We start from the raw sequence: 25,576 nt of genomic DNA, 5'->3' as shown, positions 1-25,576 counted from the left end.
GGTATAAAAATGTGTTTTTCTTTGTTAGACCGGGGACTTAACATTTTTCATTTCCATAGAAAATTTTGTCAAAATTTTATTTTCAAAAATTTTTTTGAAGTACCTCTTAGTTGGAGATGAATATTTTGCAACATCTGTTTTCTATTCTAGACGATAACCATGTTCTTTTAATTGGGGGAAAAGGCTATTATTTTTCCACGTGATGGTAACACCGATTCAAGGTGTTATTAGTCGGTTTCGATTTAGCTAAAATCTTGGCTCGTGTAACACTTCCAACGGTTGGTTTTGAGTCAAAACAAGCCAAGCGTAACACCAGTTTTTTGAACATCATCCATGCATGTACCAACCAACGTATGTTATGGAAGTTGTCTCAAACATAAAGAAAATATTTCGTAAAAATAATACCAATGAGTGGCTAAAAAATAGACATATGGAAAAAGGGGGGGGAGGGGAGGGGTGGCGCAAAGGAATACTAAAGTGTTTTTCCAACACCATAAGAAAAAACCTCAAGTTTTGATATGGCTTTCTTGAGTAATAATTGGGCTTAGTTTTCGAATTCCTACTACAGTACGGACGCAGAGTTTGAACGTAACGGTTGTAATTTTCGGATAAAATTGAATAAATTAAACCAAGTGTATTTTTTAGCAGCGAAAGGATCATTTATTTGGAAAAAGGACATTTTGTGGATAATTTAGATTTTTTTCGTGTAATTCAAATAATTCGACTTCTTTTATTTATGTGCTGAATATATGAAAGTGAATATGTTACATGTTTTGTTTTGTTTTTTTTTTCACTTTTTTTCATGAATTAAAGCATGAAATTTATGCAATATGTAGCAAAACTGACAATTAACCCAATTTAAGTTTATTTTATTTTTACTTAAGCAAAATAATCGCAAAGCCATCATGCAATTCATTTTTTTGTAAATATGGTGTGGTAATAAATACAAAAATACCTTAGATGTGAAAATAAAGTGAAATAAAAAAAAAAATATTTTAAAAGATACAAAAAAAAAGAGAACATAAATGTTTATTACATATGGAATATATGTGTTTTTTTTTTTAATACGAGAGAGAATATTAAAAAAACAACAGTGACATAAAACATTTTCGTTTTTTTGAGTTAATATCAAGTCGATGTCCTACACTAACCCTACAGAAATATAATATACCAAATAATAATAAAATACAATATGAATGATGAGTGATACGTTATGATAACTTTATAAATGTGGATAATACACAGTGAACAAGTGAAATATTTTTTGTGAAAAAATAAAGTACTTTAACGAACATAAAGTTTATTTTTATTGTGAGTTTTTCTAATAATTTCTTTAATGCTAATTGCTTTTTGACAAGAACATACAAAAACACTAAACCATTTCCACACACAAAAAAATTTCAAAAAAAAAAATTTAATTTTGCAATTAAAATTTTAATTGAGTTTTAAAAAATATTCAATTAAAAATTTAATTGATTCAACAAATTTTTTAATTGAAACAAAAATCAATCACAAAAGTAATAGTATCAATTAATTCTTTAATTGGATCAATTAACTTTTGAATTGACCTTCAATTAATTTTTTAATTGATACTATCATTTCTGTGATTGAAGACATTTCAATTAAAAATTAATTGGATCAATTAATTTCGTGATTGAATTAGAAAAAAAAATGTTTGTGTGCTTGGTATATTAAGCAATATAATTATTTTTTTATTTGAAAATAAAGATCGAAAAAAACACCAAAAACCTAAATAAATATTTTTCTATTACCGAAATCTTTTCTTATATTTAACTCAATTTTAAGCTGTACAATAGTGGCATTAATTTTTTTATAAATTAATTTTTGGAGTTATGGATTTTTTTTTTGAGTTATTATTTTGGTGTTGAAGAAATTTTCAAAAACAAAATCTAACAAAGACGGAATAGATTTTTTGGAATATTTTATTTCATTATATGTTTATCATAACCGAATAGATTATTTATATCAATAAATACATAAAAAAAAATAACTTTATAACAAAAAAAAAATATATATCACCAAAATATTTCCAATTAAAGGGTGATACTGTGAAAATTTGGTCAATATAAACTTGACGTATTTCTTTCAATTTTGCATTTAAAAAACCTGAACACCCCTCATTTTGTGTAGAATGTTGCTCCTATTTTGATTTTGGAATTCACTCTTCAGTTGTCAAAATGCCGTCCAAGCAAGCTGCTCTTCTTGTATCAAAATTTTGCTCGCGTATCGCGAAAATCCGAGCTACTCGCACGCAAAGCTGGCAAAATCGCTAAAAGTTGCCAAATCAACCGTTACAAATATAATTAAAGTGTTTGGGGAACGTTTGTCGACAGCCAGGAAGTCTGGATCGGGGGGAAATCGAAAACCGGAAGCCGCTGAGACGACAAAGAGAGTTGCCGGTAGTTTCAAGCGAAACCCTAACCTCTCTCTCCGAGATGCCGCAAATAAGCTGGGTATATCGTCTACAACCGTGCATCGAGCCAAAAAACGAGCCGGACTATCGACTTACAAGAAGGTAGTGACTCCAAATCGCGATGATAAACAAAATACGACGGCCAAAGCGCGATACCGGCGGCTGTACACGACGATGCTGACGAAGTTTGACTGTGTTGTAATGGACGACGAAACCTACGTCAAAGCCGACTACAAGCAGCTTCCGGGACAGGAGTTTTATGCGGCAAAAGGAAGGGGAAAAGTAGCAGATATTTTCAAGCGCATAAAACTGTCAAAGTTCTCAAAGAAATATCTGGTTTGGCAAGCCATCTGTACCTGTGGCTTGAAAAGCAGCATTTTCATAGCTTCCGGGACTGTCAACCAAGAAATTTACGTGAAAGAGTGTTTGAATAAACGTCTGCTGCCTTTCCTGAAGAAACACGGTTGTTCCGTACTGTTTTGGCCGGATTTGGCATCTTGCCATTACGGTAAAAAGGCCATGGAGTGGTACGCCGCCAACAACGTACAGGTGGTTCCCAATGACAAGAACCCTTCCAACACGCCAGAGCTCCGCCCAATTGAGAAAGACTGGGCTATTGTCAAGCGGAACCTAAAGAAGACCAAAAAAACTGCTAAGGACGAGCAGCAGTTCAAGGCAAACTGACTTTCTGCGGCGAAGAAGGTGGACAAGGTGGCTGTACAAAATCTGATGGCAGGCGTGGTCAAGCGTGAGGCCCGGCAATTCAGATTTGGAAAAGCGAAAGCCTAACTGAATATTTTTCCTGAATTTTATACTAATTGAACTTGAAAAATAAATTTAATTTGATTTTTTAAATAAACGATTTCGCCGATTTACAAGCGTTTTCCCTTGACCAAATTTTGACCGTATCACCCTTTAGTCTAAGTGAGCCTGATACATCGATATTGAAATAAAGTTATGACAAAATTTTTAATAGATATACAATTTTTACAAATTATAGAAATACAATTTTTACAAAATTTTCTATAGAAATAAAATTTTTACAAAATTTTCTATTGAAATATAAACTTGATTTGAAATGTTCTATAGAAACTTCAAAATAATGCATTTTAAATTTGTTAGATTTTTTGGTAAAATTTTCTTTAATTTTTTTTTGACAAAATTTTCTGTAGAAATAAAATTTTGAAAAAATTTTCCTTAGAAAAAAAATTTTTACAAAATTTTCCATAGAAATGAAATTTTTGCAAAATTTTCCATAGAAACAAAATGTTGACAAATTTTTCTATAGAAATAACATTTTCTGACAAAATTTTCTATTGAAATAAAATTATGAAAAAATTTTCTATAGAGGTGGCTGTACAAAATCTGATGGCAGGCGTGGTCAAGCGTGAGGCCCGGCAATTCAGATTTGGAAAAGCGAAAGCCTAACTGAATATTTTTCCTGAATTTTATACTAATTGAACTTGAAAAATAAATTTAATTTGATTTTTTTATATAAACGATTTCACCGATTTACAAGCGTTTTCCCTTGACCAAATTTTGACCGTATCACCCTTTAGTCTAAGTGAGCCTGATACATCGATATTGAAATAAAGTTATGACAAAATTTTTAATAGATATACAATTTTTACAAATTATAGAAATACAATTTTTACAAAATTTTCTATAGAAATAAAATTTTTACAAAATTTTCTATTGAAATATAAACTTGATTTGAAATGTTCTATAGAAACTTCAAAATAATGCATTTTAAATTTGTTAGATTTTTTGGTAAAATTTTCTTTAATTTTTTTTTGACAAAATTTTCTGTAGAAATAAAATTTTGAAAAAATTTTCCTTAGAAAAAAAATTTTTACAAAATTTTCCATAGAAATGAAATTTTTGCAAAATTTTCCATAGAAACAAAATGTTGACAAATTTTTCTATAGAAATAACATTTTCTGACAAAATTTTCTATTGAAATAAAATTATGAAAAAATTTTCTATAGAGGTGGCTGTACAAAATCTGATGGCAGGCGTGGTCAAGCGTGAGGCCCGGCAATTCAGATTTGGAAAAGCGAAAGCCTAACTGAATATTTTTCCTGAATTTTATACTAATTGAACTTGAAAAATAAATTTAATTTGATTTTTTTAAATAAACGATTTCACCGATTTACAAGCGTTTTCCCTTGACCAAATTTTTACCGTATCACCCTTTAGTCTAAGTGAGCCTGATACATCGATATTGAAATAAAGTTATGACAAAATTTTTAATAGATATACAATTTTTACAAATTATAGAAATACAATTTTTACAAAATTTTCTATAGAAATAAAATTTTTACAAAATTTTCTATTGAAATATAAACTTGATTTGAAATGTTCTATAGAAACTTCAAAATAATGCATTTTAAATTTGTTAGATTTTTTGGTAAAATTTTCTTTAATTTTTTTTTGACAAAATTTTCTGTAGAAATAAAATTTTGAAAAAATTTTCCTTAGAAAAAAAATTTTTACAAAATTTTCCATAGAAATGAAATTTTTGCAAAATTTTCCATAGAAACAAAATGTTGACAAATTTTGCTATAGAAATATCATTTTCTGACAAAATTTTCTATTGAAATAAAATTATGACAAAATTTTCTATAGATATAAAACTTTTACAAAATTTTCTATGGAAATATAAACCGTTCTATAGAAATAACATTTATACAAAAGTATTATCAAAACTTCAAAATAAATATTTTGAAGTTTTGATTAAAAAAAATTTTTTTTTTGACAAAATTTTCTGTAGAAATAAAATTTCCATAGAAATAAAATGATAAGAAAATGTTCTATAGAAATAAATTGATAAGAAAATTTTCTATAGAAATAATAAATAACATTTTGACAAAATTTTCTATTGAAATAAAATTATGACAAAATTTTCAATACAAATAAATTTTTTACAAAATTTTCTGTTAAATTTGACAAAATTTTCTATAGAAATAACATTTTGACAAAAGTATGATCAAAACTTCGAAATATTTTTATTTTTAAATTTGATAGATGTATGGTAGATATAGATATATATAGGTAGATATAGATAGAAATAGTCAAGATTTCATATAAAACGTATACACGTTGCACAATATAGGTTAGAAAAGGGGGGCCATAAAGAACTGTTGATTCTGATATTTTGACTAATTGGAATAATTCGACCCAAATTTTAAAAAATTACAAAACATTTATAAGCCGATAGCTTCAGTTGCTAGCGCTTAAATATTTTTTTAAATAAATAAATAAAACAATATATAATTGCAGAACATGGAAACTTTCTCATTTTAAGGAAATTTTAACTAAAACATAATAATCACCATAAAATAAAATAGTTCTCTAAAAACCTTCAAAAACAACTTACTTTGAAAATTTTAATTTTATTTTTGTTAATTTCCTTCGCTGTGGCATCTATCATCATAGTGACATACAATGAGAAAAAACCTTATATTTGTCCCAAATTTAAAAATGGCAAAACGTTTAGATGCGCTACAAGAGATATGGAACAAAAAGAGTCCCTCCACCCCACAATTAGTCCATTAAAATGTGAAATTCTTTAAACACACAACAAAATTACCTTCGTGCGTCACAAAATCTACTCAAGATCATTTCTTGGAGGAGACTTTTGACGACGACGACGGCATTCAACAATATGAAGATAATTTCAAGGTTCGTTAGATGCAATCGTGCACATTTTGAAAATTGTGGCTCATATTCGGTACAAAGAACGGAACTTCATGTCGATTAAGATGATAATGGCATGCATGTGTGTGTGCGTGTGTACAATTGTTACCAATACCAAAGCATTGTTTAGGGGTTTCTTAATGTGGCTGTAAATTTTACGAAAGTACCTTTAACGCTTGTTTTTAGTCACAGTTATTTGAAAGCACTATACATCCATTCAAATCCAACACCATTACATATTATCGATTTCAAAAATTAAGACAAACGCCATATAAACACTGAATTTTAGGTACATTCAAAAAATATAGGCTTATTAAGGCGAATTACAAAATCTGCGTTTACACAAGGTAACATTTTTGATTTTTTAATTTTTTATGAACACATTTTCGTTCATAAAAGATTTTGACAAAATTTTCTATGCAAATAAAATTTTGACAAAATTTTCTATATAAATAAAAATATGACAAAATGTTCTATATAAATAAAATGTTGACAAAAATTTCTGTATAAATAAAATTTTGACAAAATTTTCTATAGAAATAAAATTTTGACAAAATTTTCTATAGAAATAAAATTTTGACAAAATTTTCTATAGAAAAAAAAATTTTGACAAAATTTTCTATAAACATAAAATTTTGACAAAATTTTCTATAGAAATAAAATTTTTGACAAAAATTTCTATAGAAATAAAATTTTGTTGTTTTCGATTTCAGCTTAAAACCATGCATTGACTAAACTACAAGTGTAGCTTAACCAACAGAGGAAAAGTATGCTTGTCAAATTTATCTGGGCAAAGCCCTATAGACTGGATGGATGGACGCACGTTTCGGAATTACCACATTTCTCATCAGCATCCTCTACTTGCAGCAAAACTATCAACCAATTATCAGAATAAATTCGGGTAATTCACTCAACCCAAAGTGAACTACACTTGAAACTTCCGAAAAAAGGTTTGATAGTCGACAAAATTTTCTATAGAAATAAAATTTTGACAAATTTTTCTATAGAAATAAACTTTGACAAAATTTTCTATAGAAAAAAAAATCACAAAACCTTCTATAGAATTAAACTTTTCACAAAATTTTCTATAGAAATAAAATATTGACAACATTTTTATAGAAATAAAATTTTGACAAAATAAGATTTTTTGTATTGTAGTTTTTTGATTAAATTTGCTCCAAATGTGGGAAATAAAAAAGGTCTGCTACCCCTAAGAAATGAATTGGTATATTTGCATTCACATTGTTATCGATTATTTACATTTTGCTTCCATAAGCGTAGCAAGCAGCTCTTGTAAAAATGCATGCCAACAACGCAAATTTGCCATGTAATTGTGTATGAAAGAAAATGTTAACGATCGATAACATTATCGCAATAACAATCTATTTCTTATGGGTAGCAGAAAATTTCGCTAGAGGTACGAACGTATCATACTATATGGAAAACATGACAGAACTGCATGTTACATGTAAGATATGGATTTTTCGCATAATCTGGGCAAATAGCTGTTGGCAAAATTCCTGTTGTATGTCAATAACGCAGGTTTGTTATGTATTTCTTGCCGAAGAAAATGTTAACAATATGTTATATCATGGGTAGCAGGAATTTCGCTAGAGTTACATATCATATTTAAAGGCAAAACATGTTCTAACTGCATTATCGGCACATATCAGGAATTTTTCTTTAGAGCTGCATGCACCAATCATGGAGACACCGTGCTGCAATGGTTCACATGTCCGTCTTGCATACATAAGTTCGTTGGTTCCCCTCCAGTTTCGACCGAACGCCAATAAGTTTTTCAGCAATGAACAAACTACCAAACAAAAAATCTTATTTTTTCAAAATTTTATTTCTATAGAAAATTTTATCAAAATTTTATTTCTATAGAAAATTTTGTCCAAATTTTATTTCTATAGAAAATTTTGTCAAAATTTTATTTCTATAGAAAATTATGACAAAATTTTATGTCTATGGAAAATTTGGTCAAAATTTTATTTCTATACAAAATTTTGCCAAAATTTTATTTCCATACAAAATTTTGTCAAAATTTTATTTCTATAGAAAATTTTGTCAAAATTTTACTTGTATGGAAAATTATGTCAAAATTTTATTTCTATAGAAAAATAAGTCAAAATTTTATTTCTATCGAAAATTTTGTCAAAATTTTATTTCTAAAAAAAATTTTGTCAAAATTCTTTTCTATACAAAATTTTGCCAAAATTTCATTTCTATAAAAAAATTTGTCAAAATTCTTTTCTATACAAACTTTGTCAAAATTTTATTTCCATTGAAAATAATTGTATTTGTATAGAAAATTTTGTCAAAATTTTAATTTTGTAGAAAATTATGTCAAATTTTATTTCTATAGAAAATTTTGTCAAAATTTTATTTCCATTGAAAATAATTGTATTTCTATAGAAAATTTTGTCAAAATTTTATTTTTATAGAAAATTATGTCAAATTTTATTTCTATAGAAAATTTTGTCAAAATTTTATTTCTATAGAAAATTATGTCAAAATTTTATTTCTATAGAAAATTTTGTCAAAATTTTATTTCTATAGAAAATTTTGTCAAAATTTTGTTTCCATTGAAAATAATTTTTTTTCTATAGAAATTGTTGTCAAAATTTTATTTCTATAGAAAATTTTGTCAAAATTTTATTTCTATAGAAAATTTTGTCAAAATTTTATTTCTATAGAAAAATAAATCAAAATTTTATTTCTATAGAAAATTGTGTCATAATTTTATTTCTATAAAATAATTTGTCAAAATTTTATTTCTATAGAGAATGTTATCAAAATATTATTTCCATAGAAAATTTTGTCATAATTTTATTTCTATAGAAAATTTTGTCAAAATTTTATTTGTTGTTGTGTTTTTTTATTTCAGCATAAAACCATACATTGACTAAACTACAAGTGTAGCTTAACCAACAGATGAAAAGAATGTTTGTCATATTTATTTGGGCAAAGCCCTATAGACTGCAAGATGGTTGGATGGACACACGTTTCGGAATTACCACATTCCTCATCAGCAGCAAAACTATCAACCAATTATCAGAATAAATTCAGGCAGTTTATTAAACCCATCAAAAACCACACTTGAACCCTCCGAAAAAAGGTTTTACATTGATAGCCGACTTATGCCGAAATAAATTCGAAACAAATAAGCTGCAATAAAAAACAACAACAATGCTTAAAGAACAAAACCAACAATAACAAAACAAAACGAAATTTTATTTCTATAGAAAATTTTGTCAAAATTTTATTTCCATTGAAAATAATTGTATTTCTATAGAAAATTTTTTCGAATTTTTATTTTTATAGAAAATTATGTCAAATTTGATTTCTATAGAAAATTTTGTCAAAATTTTATTTCTTTACAAAATTTGTCAAAATTTTATTTCCATTGAAAATAATTGCATTTCTATAAAAAATTTTGTCTTAATTTTATTTCTATAGAAAATTTTGTCAACATTTTATTTCTATAGAAAATTTTGTCAAAATTTTATTTCTATAGAAAATTATGTCAAAATTTTATTTCTATATAAAATTATGTCAAAATTATTTTCTATACAAAATTCTATAAAAATTTTATTTCCATTGAAAATAATAGTATTTCTATAGAAAATGTTGTCAAAATTTTAATTTTATAGAAAATTATGTCAAATTTTATTTCTATGGAAAATTTTGTCAAAATTTTATTTCTATAGAAAATTTTGTCAAAATTTTATTTCCATTGAAAATAATTGTATTTCTATAAAAAATTTTGTCAAAATTTTATTTTTATAGAAAATTAAGCCAAATTTTATTTCTATAGAAAATTTTGTCACAATTTTATTTCCATTGAAAATTTTATTTCTATAAAAAATTTTGTCAACATTCTTTTCTATACAAAATTTTGCCAAAATGTCATTTCTATAAAATAATTTGTCAAAATTATTTTCTATACAAAATTTTGTCAAAATTTTATTTCCATTGAAGATAATTGTATTTCTATAGAAAATTTTGTCAAAATTTTATTTTTATAGAAAAATATGTCAAATTTTATTTCTATGGAAAATTTTGTCAAAATTTTATTTCTATAGAAAATGTTGCCAAAATTTTAATTTTATAGAAAATTATGCCAAATTTTATTTCTATAGAAAATTTTGTCAAAATTTTATTTCTATACAAAATTTGTCAAAATTTTATTTCCATTGAAAATAATTGTATTTCTATAGAAAATTTTGTCAAAATTTTATTTTTATAGAAAATTATGTCAAATTTTATTTCTATAGAAAATTTTGTCAAAATTTTATTTCCATTGAAAATAATTGTATTTCTATAGAAAATGTTGTCAAAATTTTATTTTTATAGAAAATTATGTCAAATTTTATTGCTATAGAAAATTTTGTCAAAATTTTATTTCTATACAAAATTTTGTCAAAATTTTATTTCCATAGAAAATAATTTTATTTCTATAGAACATTTTGTCAAAATTTTATTTCTATAGAAAATTTTGTCAACATTTTATTTCTATAGAACATTTTTTGTCAACATTTTATTTCTATAGAAAACTTTTTGTCAAAATTTTATTTCTATAGAAAGTCTTGTCAACATTTTATTTCTATAGAAAGTCTTGTCAAAATTTTATTTCTATAGAAAGTCTTGTCAAAATTGTATTTCTATAGAAAATTTTGTCAAAATTTTATTTCTATAGAAAATTTTGTCAAAATTTTATTTCTATAGAAAATTTTGTCAAAATTTTATTTCTATAGAAAATTTTGTCAAAATTTTATTTCTATAGAAAATTATGTCAAATTTTTGTCAAAGCTTTATTTCTATAGAAAATCTACCAAAACATCAAGATTTCTACATAGAAAAAAAGTATGTCCGGTTCCAAAGATTGTGTTCATGCTCTAAGCCTTTTATGAAAATTCCTGTTGCATACCAATAAGGCAGTTTTGCTTACAAGCAATTTAGAATCCCAGAACAATACAAAGTTTCAAGCTAAACAAATTACTTTCAAAAATAAAACCATCTTTAAAGTTTCTTATGTTATAAAGAGTAGAGCTTCCGTTTTCAGTCATGGAATCGCTAACTCTACCACTAATATAACCTAAAATTTCATCATTATATCCATTTAGCCATGATCATACAAATCGCAGTATAAGCATGTATTTGTAACTGCTTCCTTGGCACACAATTGTGCAAGTTAAACATCGAGCAAATTTTATGAAGCGTGCCGCCAACAACGCTAGCTCAACTTCTTTCAAAACAGATGGTGGTTTGTTCAATGACACTGGATAGTGTTTTCCATATTCATACCCCAACGAGTGATAACACACTAGTACTATTTCTTAATCATTCATGAATATTGCAAAATTTTACTCCATACCAATGTAAAGTATAACGTTTTTTTTTAAATTTTCAGATAAACAATGCTCGAGATTTGTATTAATTCCATGCTAATACCTCCCAATGTCTTGGAGTTTTTAGCATAGACTAGATTTGGATTAAGATGAAAAAGAGACGCTATAGCTGCCTTTCGTTAAGGGCAAATGGTCCATGGCGGAATTGGTGTATTTATTTATTTCATTGTTGGCTGCTGTGTTATCTAATAGTAAGTGTAAGGGCCGAAGGTTGCCCGCCATCTGAAGCCATATTGCCCTGTCGATGTTCGTTACGAGGCAAAGAAATACAAATATGGTAAGTGAACACACACTGAAAAAAATATTGACGTGATATTAGATATTACGCAACCTAAATTTTAGGATGCGAAATTTACAAAATAGGACAAATTTCTTTACAATAATGAAATTTTAATTAAAGTAAAGTTTGTAATCTTTGCTTCAAAATTTTTTTGCATTAAATTTAGGACACAAATTTTGTAAATTTGCATCCCTCCATTAAAATCGCATGTCTTTGAACTAAGGCTAATTTTCCTTAAAGTAAAGAAACACATTTTTGATTTAAAGAAATTGTCCTTAAATTAACTGAAATATTGAAACATTAGATTTAAGATAAAAACGCTTCAAATATAGGCTAAGACTTATTTTGAGGATTTAGCGTTTTTCGTTTAAAGTTTTTTTTTTTTGGAATTAGGAAAACATTTTTTACTTTGCAGGATTTGGATTTATGTGACTACCTTTATTAATAAACCTCGAAAAGAGAATGAAAATTTGATAAATGAGATCTGTACCCTAATTTTAATTTTATTGGTCCTAGATTTAAAGCCAGATAGGTCGCTAAAAAATTTCTTTATTTTAAAGAAGCCGCATCTTTGGCTGGGAATCAATACCAAAATCCTTAAGGGAAGGTCAAAATCTTTGGATCCAAGTAAACTTTTTTTTTTGAGTACATAGGACCATATTCTTTTAAGGTAATGCGTCAATAAAAATTCTCCTGAAACGTTCTTTGTAAAGTTGTCTCCTTAAAGGCTAACAAATCTTTGTTTATTGTACTCGATGCCACAATTTTCTATAGAAATAACATTTTGACAACATTTTCTATAGAAATAAAATTTTGACAAAATTTTCTATAGAAATAAAATTTTGACGAAATTTTCTATAGAAATAAAATTTTCACAAAATTTTCTATAGAAATAAAATTTTGACAAGACTTTCTATAGAAATAAAATTTTGACAAGACTTTCTATAGAAATAAAATTTTGACAAAAAGTTTTCTATAGAAATAAAATGTTGACAAAAAATTTTCTATAGAAATGAAATGTTGACAAAATTTTCTATAGAAATAAAATGTTGATAAAATTTTGTCATAATTTTCTATACACAGAAAAAAATTTCACGAAAAATTTTCCAATTAAAATTTTAATTGAGTTTTAAAAAATATTCAATTAAAAATTTAATTGATTCAACAAATTTTTTAATTGAAACAAAAATTAATAGTATCAAATAATTTTTTAATTGGATCAATTAATTTTTTAATTGACCTTCAATTAATTTTTTAATTGATACTATCATTTCTGTGATTGAAGACATTTCAATTAAAAAATTAATTGGATCAATTAATTTCGTGATTGAACCAGAAAAAATTTTTTGTGTGTAGAACTAAAATTTAGAAATAAAATTTTGACAAAATTTTTCTATAGAAATAACATTTTGACAAACTTTTCTATACAATTAAAATTTTAGCAAAATTATCGATAGAAATAAAATTTTGACAAAATTACCTATAAAATTAAAATTTTGACAAAGTTGTATTTCTATAGAAATTTTTGTCAAAATTTTATTTCTATAAAAATTTTGTCAGCATTTTATTTCTATAGAAAATTTTGTCGAAATGTTACTTCTATAGAAAATTTTTGTCAAAATTTTATTTTTATAGAAAATTTTGTCCAAATTTTTTCTTTATAGATAATTAGGTCAACATTTTATTTCTAAAGAAAATTTGTTAAAATTTTACTTGTCACAATTTTATTTCTATAGAAAATTTTGTCAAAATTTTAATTCTATAGAAAATTTTGTTTCTATAGAAAAATTTTCTCAAAATTTTATTTCTGTAGAAAAGTGTCAAAATTTTATTTCTATAGAAAATGTTGTCATTACTTTATTTCTATTGAAAATTTTGTCCAAATTTTATTTCTATAGAAAGATTTGTCAAAAATTTATTTCTATAGAAAATTTTGTCAACATTTTATTTCTATAGAAAATTTTGTCAAAGTTTTATTTCTATAGAAAAGTTTGTCAAAATTTTATTTCTATAGAAAATGTTGTCATAATTTTATTTCTATAGAAAGTTTTGTCAAAATTTTATTTCTATAGAAAATTTAGTCAAAATTTTATTTCTATAGATAATTTTGTCAAAGTTTTATTTCTAAAGAAAATTTAGTCAAAATTTTATTTCTATAGATAATTTTGTCAAAGTTTTATTTCTAAAGAAAAGTTTGTCAAAATTTTATTTCTATAGAAAATGTTGTCATAATTTTATTTCTATAGAAAGTTTTGTCAAAATTTTATTTCTATAGAAAATTTAGTCAAAATTTTATTTCTATAGATAATTTTGTCAAAGTTTTATTTCTAAAGAAAATTTTGTCAAAATTTTATTTCTATAGATAATTTTGTCAAACTTTTATTTCTAAAGAAAATTTTGTCAAAATTTTATTTCTATAGAAAATTTTGTCAAAATTTTATGAAATTTTTTTGACAAACTTTTCTATAGAAATAAAATTTTGAGAAAATTTTTCTATAGAAACAAAATTTTCTATAGAATTAAAATTTTGACAAAATTTTCCATAGATTTAAAATGTTGACCAAATTTTCTATAGAAATAAAATTTTGACAAATAAAATTTTAACAAATTTTCTTTAGAAATAAAATGTTGACCAAATTATCTATAAAAATAAAATTTGGACAAAATTTTCTATAAAAATAAAATTTTGACAAAAATTTTCTATAGAAATAACATTTCGACAAAATGTTCTATAGAAATAAAATGTTGACAAAATTTTTATAGAAATAAAATTTTGACAGAAATTTCTATAGAAATACAATTTTGTCAAAATTTTAATTTTTAGGTAATTTTGTCAAAATTTAATTTCCATCGATAATTTTGCTAAAATTTTATTTGTATTTTTAATTTTATTTCTAAATTTTAGTTCTATAGAAAATTATGACATTTTGACAAAACTTTCTATAGAAATAAAATTATGACAACATTTTCTATAGAAATAAAATTATGACAACATTTTCTTTAGAAATAAAACTTTGACAAAATTTTCTATAGGAATAAAATTTTGACAAAACTTTCTATAGAAATAAAATTTGGACAAAATTTTCAATAGAAATAAAGTTATGACAACATTTTCAAATAAAATTTTGACAAACTTTTCTATAGAAATAAAATTTTGAGAAAATTTTTCAATAGAAACAACATTTTCTATAGAATTAAAATTTTGTCAAAATTTTATATCTATAGATTTTTTTTTTAATTTATTTTCTATAGATCATGTTGCAAAAATTTTATTTCTATTGAAAATTTTGTCAAAATTTTATTTTGTAAAAAATGTATTTCTATAGAAAGTTTTGTCAAAATTTTATTTCTATAGAAAATTTTGTCAAAATTTTATTTCTATAAAAAAATTTGTACAAAATTTCGTTAGAAGTGCATACCAGTCTTATGGAAACAAAATAGAAACGGTCGATAACAGTGTTTCTCAAACATTTTTGCAAATTTCACATTTCATATGAAAAATTTCCGCTAGAGGAGCATTCCGGGATTTATTGGGAGGAAATGTCAAAAGTCGTAACATTGTCGCATTACCAAAAATCATGCTTTTCTTATGGGTAGCAGAAGATTCGGGGGTCATATCACGCTACAAGGTCAAACAGGGTAACTGTTTATTTTCTTCGTTGGGTAAAGTTTCTAGAGACAATGTTTTCCTCCCTGTCTTCGATATTGTTTGGTCTAAAAAAAACTGAAATTTCATTTCTTCCGGGCTAAATTATTTTTTCTTTGGGAGTTCTTTCACTACCTACATCCTTCATAAAATATACAAATCCCAATTTTTTTCCGCTCACATTTCTCTTGTCTCTTTCAGGTGCTCGCACAGTAATTTACCCCAAATTATGGATGGCCTAAAGGCTGTCGAACGTAATATCAAAGGACCTATAGATGAACTGGTATTGGAAAATAATCAATTACCGGCGTTGCCTGGTCGTTTCTTTGGAACGTTGCAAATTGTCCGTCTCATGTTGAGATACAACATAATCGAACGTGTATCCAATGGTTGGCTGAATGAATTGGAGAATAGTTTAGTTGAAATTTATATAGTGGAACCACAGTTGCGCAGTATTCCAGTGGAAAGTTTAAATGGCATGATCAACATGGTTGCTATAACAATACAAAGTGATGAACTAAAACATTTGCCCGATTTCTCGGGCTTGCTAAGTCTCACCTATCTGAGTGTGCAGAGTAGATCGTTGACGGAATTGCAGCCTCATTGGTTTCGGCATTTGCCAAAATTACAGAACATCCATATAACGGGTGGAGAAAATCTTAATCGTTTGGAATCGGGCCTATTCGATGGATTGATATCTTTGAAAAATATCGATTTAAGTCGAAATGGTATAAATTGGATCCATTTGAGGGCTTTGGCACGTCTACCAAATTTAGTAAGTCTGAAATTATCGCATAATCAAATCAGCGATGTTGGAATGGTGGGCAGAGTGGTCAAGGATTTGGAGAACTTGAAGAAATTGCGTTTGGATCATAATATTATCAATATTGTGGAGGATGGATCATTTGTGGATTTACCCCATCTCAGTGAGTTACATTTGAATGATAATCGTATAACAGAAATCGAATATGGAGCCTTCCTAAGGACACCCATGCTGAAGACAATATATCTGCACAATAATCACATCAAACGTATACATCCGGAATCGTTTATGCAGGCTTCCGGTTCCGGTGTTGAAATTATGTATATATATAATAATGAAATCGATGATACATCCGAATTGAGATCATTGCTAGAAGCTTTGCCCGCCCTTAAGTTTTTGGATATAAGCAATAATTTTCTACGAGACATACATTATGGGGCTCTTCGAGGCCATGGAACCTTGGAACAGTTACACATCAATAATAACCAGCTAAGAAATATAGAAAGAGATGCTCTAATGGCTATGCCCGCCTTGCGAGAGTTACGCATGCGCAATAATAGCTTGTCCCATGATTTAGCCATGCCTTTTTGGAATCTGCCGGGTTTGAAAGGCTTGGATTTATCCTTGAATAACTTCAAATGGGTAGATTCTTTCCTATTGGCTGGTTTGCCTTCGTTAAGACGTCTGGATTTAAGTGAAAATGGTCTGAGTAAATTAGATCCCACCACGTATATTCATAATCCAATGTTGGAAACATTAAATATATCCATCAATGAATTGGAAATAATCCACCCGGCAACATTTCGAAATTTGGATCGTCTCTTTGAGGTCGATGTTAGCTACAATCAGCTGCTGGAAATGATACCTGGTTTACCAAAAATTGTCGAACGCATATCGGTAAGGGGTAATCGTATAGCCCATTTGCCAGCCAGTAAATCTTTAAATTTACCCAACTTACGTATGCTTGATATGAGTATGAATCGTTTGGAACATTTGCCGAAATATGCTTTCCAGGGTTTACCACAACTCCGAGTATTGAGTTTAGCCAACAATCATTTGCGTAGCTTGGATGATACTGTCTTCATAGGCTCTTTCCATTTGGAGCTATTACATATGCAGGAAAATCAATTAATGGCTATTGATGAACGTGCTCTACTTCCCCTCGCGGAGCTGAGAAATCTTAATTTGAATGCCAATAAATTGTCCTCTATTACCGATAATCTCTTCTCCAACAATACCAAATTGGAACAATTGGATTTGTCCCGCAATGGCATAAAATCCATTTCGGCTTTGGCTTTTGACGCACAAAAATCTCTAGAGTATATTGATCTTTCGGCAAATGCCTTAACCGATATGTCCATAAGTTTGGCAAATTTGATGAGTTTGAAAGATGTGGATTTGAGCTACAATCAAATAACCCATATAAATTCCGAGGTTGTTTCGGCCTGGCGCCAAGTGGTGGAAATACGCCTATCGAATAATCTAATCACCGAACTTAGACGTGGCACATTTCGTAACTTATTTAAGCTACAATATTTGGATTTATCCAGTAATGAGATACAGCATGTTGAGCCTGGAGCTTTGAAGAATTTACCCGAACTTCAAGAATTTGTTTTGGCCGATAACAAACTGACAGAACTTAAGGACCATGTCTTTGAAGATTTGCCAAATCTTTTGGCTTCCCATTTTCAGTATAACAATTTAAGATTTATCTCCTCGGAGAGTTTCTTTAATTCGCCTTCAATGGTTTTCCTAAATCTATCCAATAATCATTTTCGCAATATGGAAAATATTGGCTTGCGAAGCATGCGAAATTTAGAGGTTCTGGATTTGTCCACCAATGCTGTGCGTACAGTGCCTACAATGCCGCTCAAATTACTTAATTGGTTGGTTGAATTGAAAATGGATAATAATGAAATTTGTCGAATACAGGTAAGGGCATGTCATAATGTCGATAACAATATGGAATCAAGTTAACGTTCTTTTTCTTTTCTTATATATAGGGATCACCTTTTGAGACAATGCCTAGGTTGAGAGTCCTTTCAATGCGCAATAATCGTTTGCGTTCCATTAAGGAAAGAACATTTAGAAATTTAAGAGGAAACATTGCTATAATAGACATGGATGGTGAGTACAGATTATATTATAATTGGTAAAATAGATGGAATTATAATCAAGGTAAATGGTTGTCGATAAAACAGTTGACAAAATTTTCTATAGAAATAATATTTTGACCAAATTTTCTATAGAAATAAAATTTTGACAAAATTTTTTATAGAAATAAAATTTTGCAAAAATTTTCTACAGACGAAAAAAAATTGACAAAATTTTCTATAGATTTATAAATTTTGACAAGTTTCTAAGAAACAATATTTTGAGAAAATTTTCTATAAAAATTAAATTTTGCAAAAATTTTCTATAGATTAAAAAATTAGAAACAAATTTCTATAGAAATAAAATTTTGCAAACATTTTCTGTAGAAATAAAATTTTAACAAACATAAATAAAATTTTAACAAACATAATAAAATTTTGACAAATTTTTTCTTTGGAAAAAAAATTTTGACAAAATTTTCTATAGAAATAAAATTTTGATAAAATATTCTATAGAATTAAAATTTTTGAGAACATTTTCTATAAAAATAAAATTTTGAAAAAAATTTATAGAAATACAATTTTGCAAAAATAAAATGTTGACAAAATTTTCTATAAAAATAAAATTTTGACAAAATTTTCTATAAAAACAAAATTTTGACAAAATTTACTATAGAAATAAAATTTTGACAAAATTTTCTATAAAAATAAAATTTTGACAAAATTTTCTATAGAAATAAAATTTTGACAAAATTTTCTATAGAAATAAAATTTTGACAAAATTTTCTATAGATTCATAAATTTTGACAAGTTTCTAAGAAACAATATTTTGAGAAAATTTTCTATAAAAAATTAAATTTTGCAAAAATTTTCTATAGATTAAAAAATTAGAAACAAATTTCTATAGAAATAAAATTTTGCAAACATTTTCTGTAGAAATAAAATTTTAACAAACATAAATAAAATTTTAACAAACATAAATAAAAATTTGACAAATTTTTTCTTTGGAAAAAATATTTTGACAAAATTTTCTATAGAATTAAAATTTTTGATAACATTTTCTATAAAAATAAAATTTTGAAAAAAATTTATAGAAATACAATTTTGCAAAAATAAAATTTTGACAAAATTTTCTATAAAAATAAAATTTTGACAAAATTTTCTATAAAAACAAAATTTTTACAAAATTTTCTATAGAAATAAAATTTTGACAAAATTTTCTATAAAAATAAAATTTTGACAAAATTTTCTACAGAAATAAAATTTTGACAAAATTTTCTATAGAAATAAAATGTTGACAACATTTTCTATAGAAATAAAATTTTGACAAAATTTTCTACAGACGAAAAAAAAATTGACAAAGTTTTCTATAGATTTATATATTTTGAAAACTTTCTAGAGAAACAATATTTTGAGAAAGTTTTCTATAAAAATTAAATTTTGCAAAAATTTTCTATAGATTAAAAAATTAGAAAAAAATTTCTATAGAAATAAAATTTTGCAAACATTTTCTGTAGAAATAAAATTTTAACAAACATAAATAAAATTTTAACAAGCATAAATAAAATGTTGACAAATTTTTTCTTTGGAAAAATATATATAAAATAATATATAAAAATAAAATTTTGACAAAATTTTCTATAGAAATAAAATTTTGACAAAATTTTCTATAAAAATAAAATTTTGACCAAATTTTCTATAGCAATAAAATTTGGACAAAATTTTCTATAGAATTAAAATTTTTGAGAACATTTTCTATAGAAATACAATTTTGCAAAAATTTTCTATCGAAATAAAATTTTGCAAAAATTTTCTATCGAAATAAAATTTTTTATAAAATAAAATTTTGCAAAAATTTGCTATAGAAATAAAATTTTGACAAATTTTCTATAGAAATAAAATTTTGACAAAATTTTCTATAAAAATATAATTTTGACCAAATTTTCTATAGCAATAAAATTTGGACAAAATTTTCTATAGAATTAAAATTTTTGAGAACATTTTCTATAGAAATACAATTTTGCAAAAATTTTCTATCGAAATAAAATTTTGACAAAATTTTCTATAGAAATAAAATTTTGACAAAATTTTCTATAGAAATAAAATTTTGACAACATTTTCTACAGACGAAAAAAAATTGACAAAGTTTTCTATAGATTTATAAATTTTGAAAAGTTTCTAGAGAAACAATATTTTGAGAAAGTTTTCTATAAAAATTAAATTTTGCAAAAATTTTCTATAGATTAAAAAATTAGAAAAAAATTTCTATAGAAATAAAATTTTGCAAACATTTTCTGTAGAAATAAAATTTTAACAAACATAAATAAAATTTTAACAAACATAAATAAAATGTTGACAAATTTTTTCTTTGGAAAAATATATATAAAATAATATATAAAAATAAAATTTTGACAAAATTTTCTATAGAAATAAAATTTTGACAAAATTTTCTATAGAAATAAAATTTTGACAAAATTTTCTATAAAAATAAAATTTTGACCAAATTTTCTATAGCAATAAAATTTGGACAAAATTTTCTATAGAATTAAAATTTTTGAGAACATTTTCTATAGAAATACAATTTTGCAAAAATTTTCTATCGAAATAAAATTTTGCAAAAATTTTCTATCGAAATAAAATTTTTTATAAAATAAAATTTTGCAAAAATTTGCTATAGAAATAAAATTTTGACAAATTTTCTATAGAAATAAAATTTTGACAAAATTTTCTATAAAAATAAAATTTTGACCAAATTTTCTATAGCAATAAAATTTGGACAAAATTTTCTATAGAATTAAAATTTTTGAGAACATTTTCTACAGAAATACAATTTTGCAAATATTTTCTATCGAAATAAAATTTTGACAAAATTTTCTATAGAAATAAAATTTTGACAACATTTTCTACAGACGAAAAAAAATTGACAAAGTTTTCTATAGATTTATACATTTTGAAAAGTTTCTAGAGAAACAATATTTTGAGAAAGTTTTCTATAAAAATTAAATTTTGCAAAAATTTTCTATAGATTAAAAAATTAGAAAAAAATTTCTATAGAAATAAAATTTTGCAAACATTTTCTGTAGAAATAAAATGTTAACAAACATAAATGAAATTTTAACAAACATAAATAAAATTTTGATAAATTTTTTCTTTGGAAATAAAATTTTGACAAAATTTTCTAGAGAAACAAAAATTTTGACAAAATTTTCTAGAGAAACAAAAATTTTAACAAAATTTTCTATAAAAACAAAAATTTTGACAAAATATTCTATAGAAATAAAATTTTAACAAAATTTTCTATAGAACTAAAATTTTGACAAAATTTTCTATAGGAATAAAAATTGGACAAAATTTTCTATAGAAATAAATTTTTGACAAAATTTTCTATAGAAACAAAAATTTTAACAAAATTTTCTATAGAAATAAAATGTTGACAAAATGTTGGATGTCATGAATTTTCTATAGCACACCCATATTCTGTTGCACTAAAAATATGAAACATTATTTCAAGCTCAATTTTTTCTCTCTTCTTATTGCCTTCAGGTAATCCCATCGATTGTTCCTGTGAGATGCAATGGCTTTCGGTTTGGTTACAAGAGACAAACTTCCCTTATCCTGGACCAAAATGTCAGGATGGCAGATTATTACGCACCTCTCGAATAGACAAGAACCTCTGCAATAGCATATCCGATAATCAGCAACGAAATGGAGGTGCTTTCGGTGAACCTGATGGAGGAGTTGGCCTTAATAATTTACCTCTACTTAATGAGCATGGCGATATCTTTCAAAGAGATTTACAAGGCAATTTTAATGACGATTGTGAGGCATATGAATTGCCTCCAGCAGAACGACCACTTGCCGGCGAAAGTGAATTCTTTTATGACCAATATGTGGATTATCCTCCGGGAGCAAATGAAACATTCAGTCATCAATCTCAGCATGCTATTAGCCATGACAATCCAGCTTTGGGTTCCCATATATCCTCGAGCAATACTATACTGCATGCACCCAAAAAACCAGCGGCTGCCAATTCTACGCCAGTTAGTACCAATGTGGATTTAAATAAAACAATTTTGAATACAAATTATTTTAAAAAGAAACCGGGCTTATACAATTCCTCACCCTTCACCTTTTTCGGCTATCCGATACCAAGTTTAAGTTTAGGAAGATTTTTCGGGGCCAATGAAAGGGGACGCAAGGACAGAGGTGAACATGGGATTGACATTACCAGTGCTAGCGGTAGTGGTCCCTCTACCAGTACAACAGAAATGCCAGCCACCCACCGCATGTATACGGGATCCCATGGCAAGGTGCGTATGTATCAACCAAATAGTGACGAATTTGAGAAGTATTTGAAAAACAAACATGGTGATGGCGGGGATGAGAAGCAACCTCAATATTTCGATATCAATGGACGCAAACGCTTTACAGAGATTTCATCGGATGAAGCTTCCTCGAGTTCCTCGGAAAATCCTTCGAGTATTTTTAAAACAGGATTTCGTTTGCCATCAAGTGTGGAAAGGGGAGGATTTAAGCCAATAGTACCGGATCATATTAAAGGTGGTTTCACACCGGTCCATGATCCAGCCAAAAGAAAAGGAACCGTTGAAGTATTAGCTTCCTCGTCTTCCAAAGTTGATAAAGCAAAACGATTAAATCAAATCCAAGAGAACCACTATGATGGGCCTTTAATAAATCGAATTCCAACAACAACAACAAGAACGAGTACAACTACAGAGTCCATTGCGGCAGAGGAGATAGAATCACATACTTACTATGTCACCGAACATGATGTCGAAGAAACGACTACAAATAATCCAACGTCCACCCTGAGAAAATATCATACAAGTGGGACAACAACAATGGCTCCGTCGACTCCCACACCATCGCCCATTACAAATGATTCCTTCGAATCAGAGTTTTACGATGATTTGGAGGCTCAGTCGGTAACCATGATGAAACCTCCGCCATTTGTACAAACAACAACTTCAGAAACGATTTTGCTTATACCACCACCTGAAGAATTGGTGGAACAAATCAAGCGTCAATCGTGGAAGCATACAACACCAAAGCCACGAGAATCTCAAGAAACGAACGATTATCTAACGACTTTAACTACAACGACAACCACAACACCCAGGACAACCACCTCGATTCCATTAAGTTCTACAACTCCACCTCCTCTGCCCTATCTACCCAGACCTGGAGGAGCTGCTAGATCTACAGTAACTAAAGTTTTCACACCACAAGCATCATTCAATCATCATCACCACCATAACTTGCCCACTGCCGAAGAATACCAGAGAACTACGCCCAGTCTTGCAAATACATCTTCACAAAAACGTACTACTACGGAAGAACCCCAACTGACAGCCAATGCCCAAAAACGGGACGAGCCCAGTAGTATTGATCGTATAGATCGTAAGGATGGTATGGATTGGTATTATGAAAGTTTTAAAAAATCTAGAGCTATTGCTTCTTCGACCAAGTCCGTTTATACAGGCTCCAGTAGTTCATTGAAGAGCTCAAGTGATACTAAACTTAACGCTGTGGGAGGAACAACAAATTGTGGTCCAGCTGTATTGATTCTTACCACACTGCTCCTACAAGCATACTCTTATTATATTATGGTTTAGATAATTTAATATTTTAAATTTAATATTCGAAATATTTGTATTGTTTTCGACATTGTGTATGTGTATTATTTGGGAGGCAATAAAGTTGAGTGATTTGTTTAGTTAAGATATTTTGTTGTTAAATTAGTAATAATTGTATCAGAAATCTAATAAATAGAGAATATAGTGTAAAAAGTGTGTTTATTAAATATAATAAGACAAAATTTTCTATAGAAAAAAAATATTAACAAAAATTTCTACACAAATAAAATTTTGGCAAAATTTTCTATAGAAATAAAATTTTGACAAAATTTTCTATAGATATAATTTTTTACAAAATTTTCCATAGATATAAAATTTTGATAAAATTTTCTATACAAATAAAATATTGACAAAATTTTCAAGAGAAATAAAATTTTGACAACATTTTCTATAGAATTAAAAATTTTGATAAAATTTTCTATAGAAAGTTTTGACAAAATTTTATATAAAAATAAAAATTTGACAAAATTTTCTATAGCAATACAAGTTTTCAAAAATTTTCTATAAAAATACCATTTTTCAAAAATTTTCTATAAAAATAAAATTTTGACAAAATTTTCTATAGAAATAAAATTTTGACAAAATTTTCTATAGAAATAAAATTTTGACAAAGTTTTCAATAGAAAAAAAATTTTGAACAAATTTTCTATAGAAATAACATTTCGACAAAATTTTCTATAGAAATAAAATTTTGAACAAATTTTCTATAGATATAACATTTTGACAAAATTTTCTATAGAAATAACATTTGACAAAATTTTCTATAAAAATAAATATAGGGCTTTGCCCAAATAAATTTGACAAGCATACTTTTCCTCTGTTGGTTAAGCTACACTTGTAGTTTAGTCAATGCATGGCTTTAAGCTGAGATCAAAAAAAAAAACAACAATAACGATTGAAGAGAAGCCAACAATAACAAACAAAACGAAAGAAATAAATTTTTAACAAAATTTTTCATTTCATTTCATTTCATTTCATTTATTTATTGCAATATTAAAAGCCAAAAAGGCCAATTTATCAATATTACATAGCATTTTGCAAAAATTGTCTATAGAAATTTTGTTAAATAAATTTTATATAGAAATAAAATTTTGACAAAATTTTTTAAAGAAATAAAATTTTTGTTGTTTTTGATTTCAGCTTAAAACCATGCATTGACTAAACTACAAGTGTAGCTTAACCAACGGAGGAAAAGAATGTTTGTCAAATTTATTTGGCAAAACAACAACAATGATTAAAGAAAAAAAAAACAACAATAACAAAATAAAACGAGTGAAATAAAACTTTGACAAAATTTTCTATAGAAATAAAATTTTGAAAAAAAAATTCTATAGAAATAAAATTTTGAACAAATTTTCTATAGAAATAGCATTTTAACAAAAAAAGAAATAACATTTTGACAAAATTTTCTATAGAAATAAAATTGACATTTTCTATAGAAATAAATTTTTGACAAAATTTTGCAAAAATTTTCGATAGAAATTTTGTTAAATAGTCTATAGAAATAAAATTTTGTTAAATAAATTTTCCATAGAAACAAAATTGTACAAAATTTTCTATTGAAATAAAATTTTGACAAAATTTTCTATA

The 25,576-nt window shown here is 26.2% G+C and overlaps 1 protein-coding gene across 1 annotated transcript; it reads left to right on the top strand.

Annotated features, from left to right (window-relative positions):
- Positions 1-582: 582 nt before the first annotated feature.
- atk (artichoke) lies at positions 583-24,017 on the top strand. The gene is made up of 5 exons (XM_075306009.1): positions 583-1,311; positions 11,550-11,824; positions 15,675-18,168; positions 18,240-18,363; positions 21,873-24,017. Exons 2-5 carry the CDS (start codon positions 11,637-11,639, stop codon positions 23,963-23,965), a joined length of 4,899 nt encoding a protein of 1,632 aa, XP_075162124.1. The 5' UTR covers positions 583-1,311; positions 11,550-11,636; the 3' UTR covers positions 23,966-24,017.
- The last annotated feature ends 1,559 nt before the right edge of the window (positions 24,018-25,576 follow it).

The sequence above is a fragment of the Haematobia irritans genome, chromosome 4, assembly GCF_050003625.1.
Source record: "Haematobia irritans isolate KBUSLIRL chromosome 4, ASM5000362v1, whole genome shotgun sequence".
In the NCBI taxonomy this organism is placed as follows: Eukaryota; Metazoa; Arthropoda; class Insecta; order Diptera; family Muscidae; genus Haematobia; species Haematobia irritans.
This window is presented reverse-complemented; position numbering and strand designations above follow the sequence as displayed.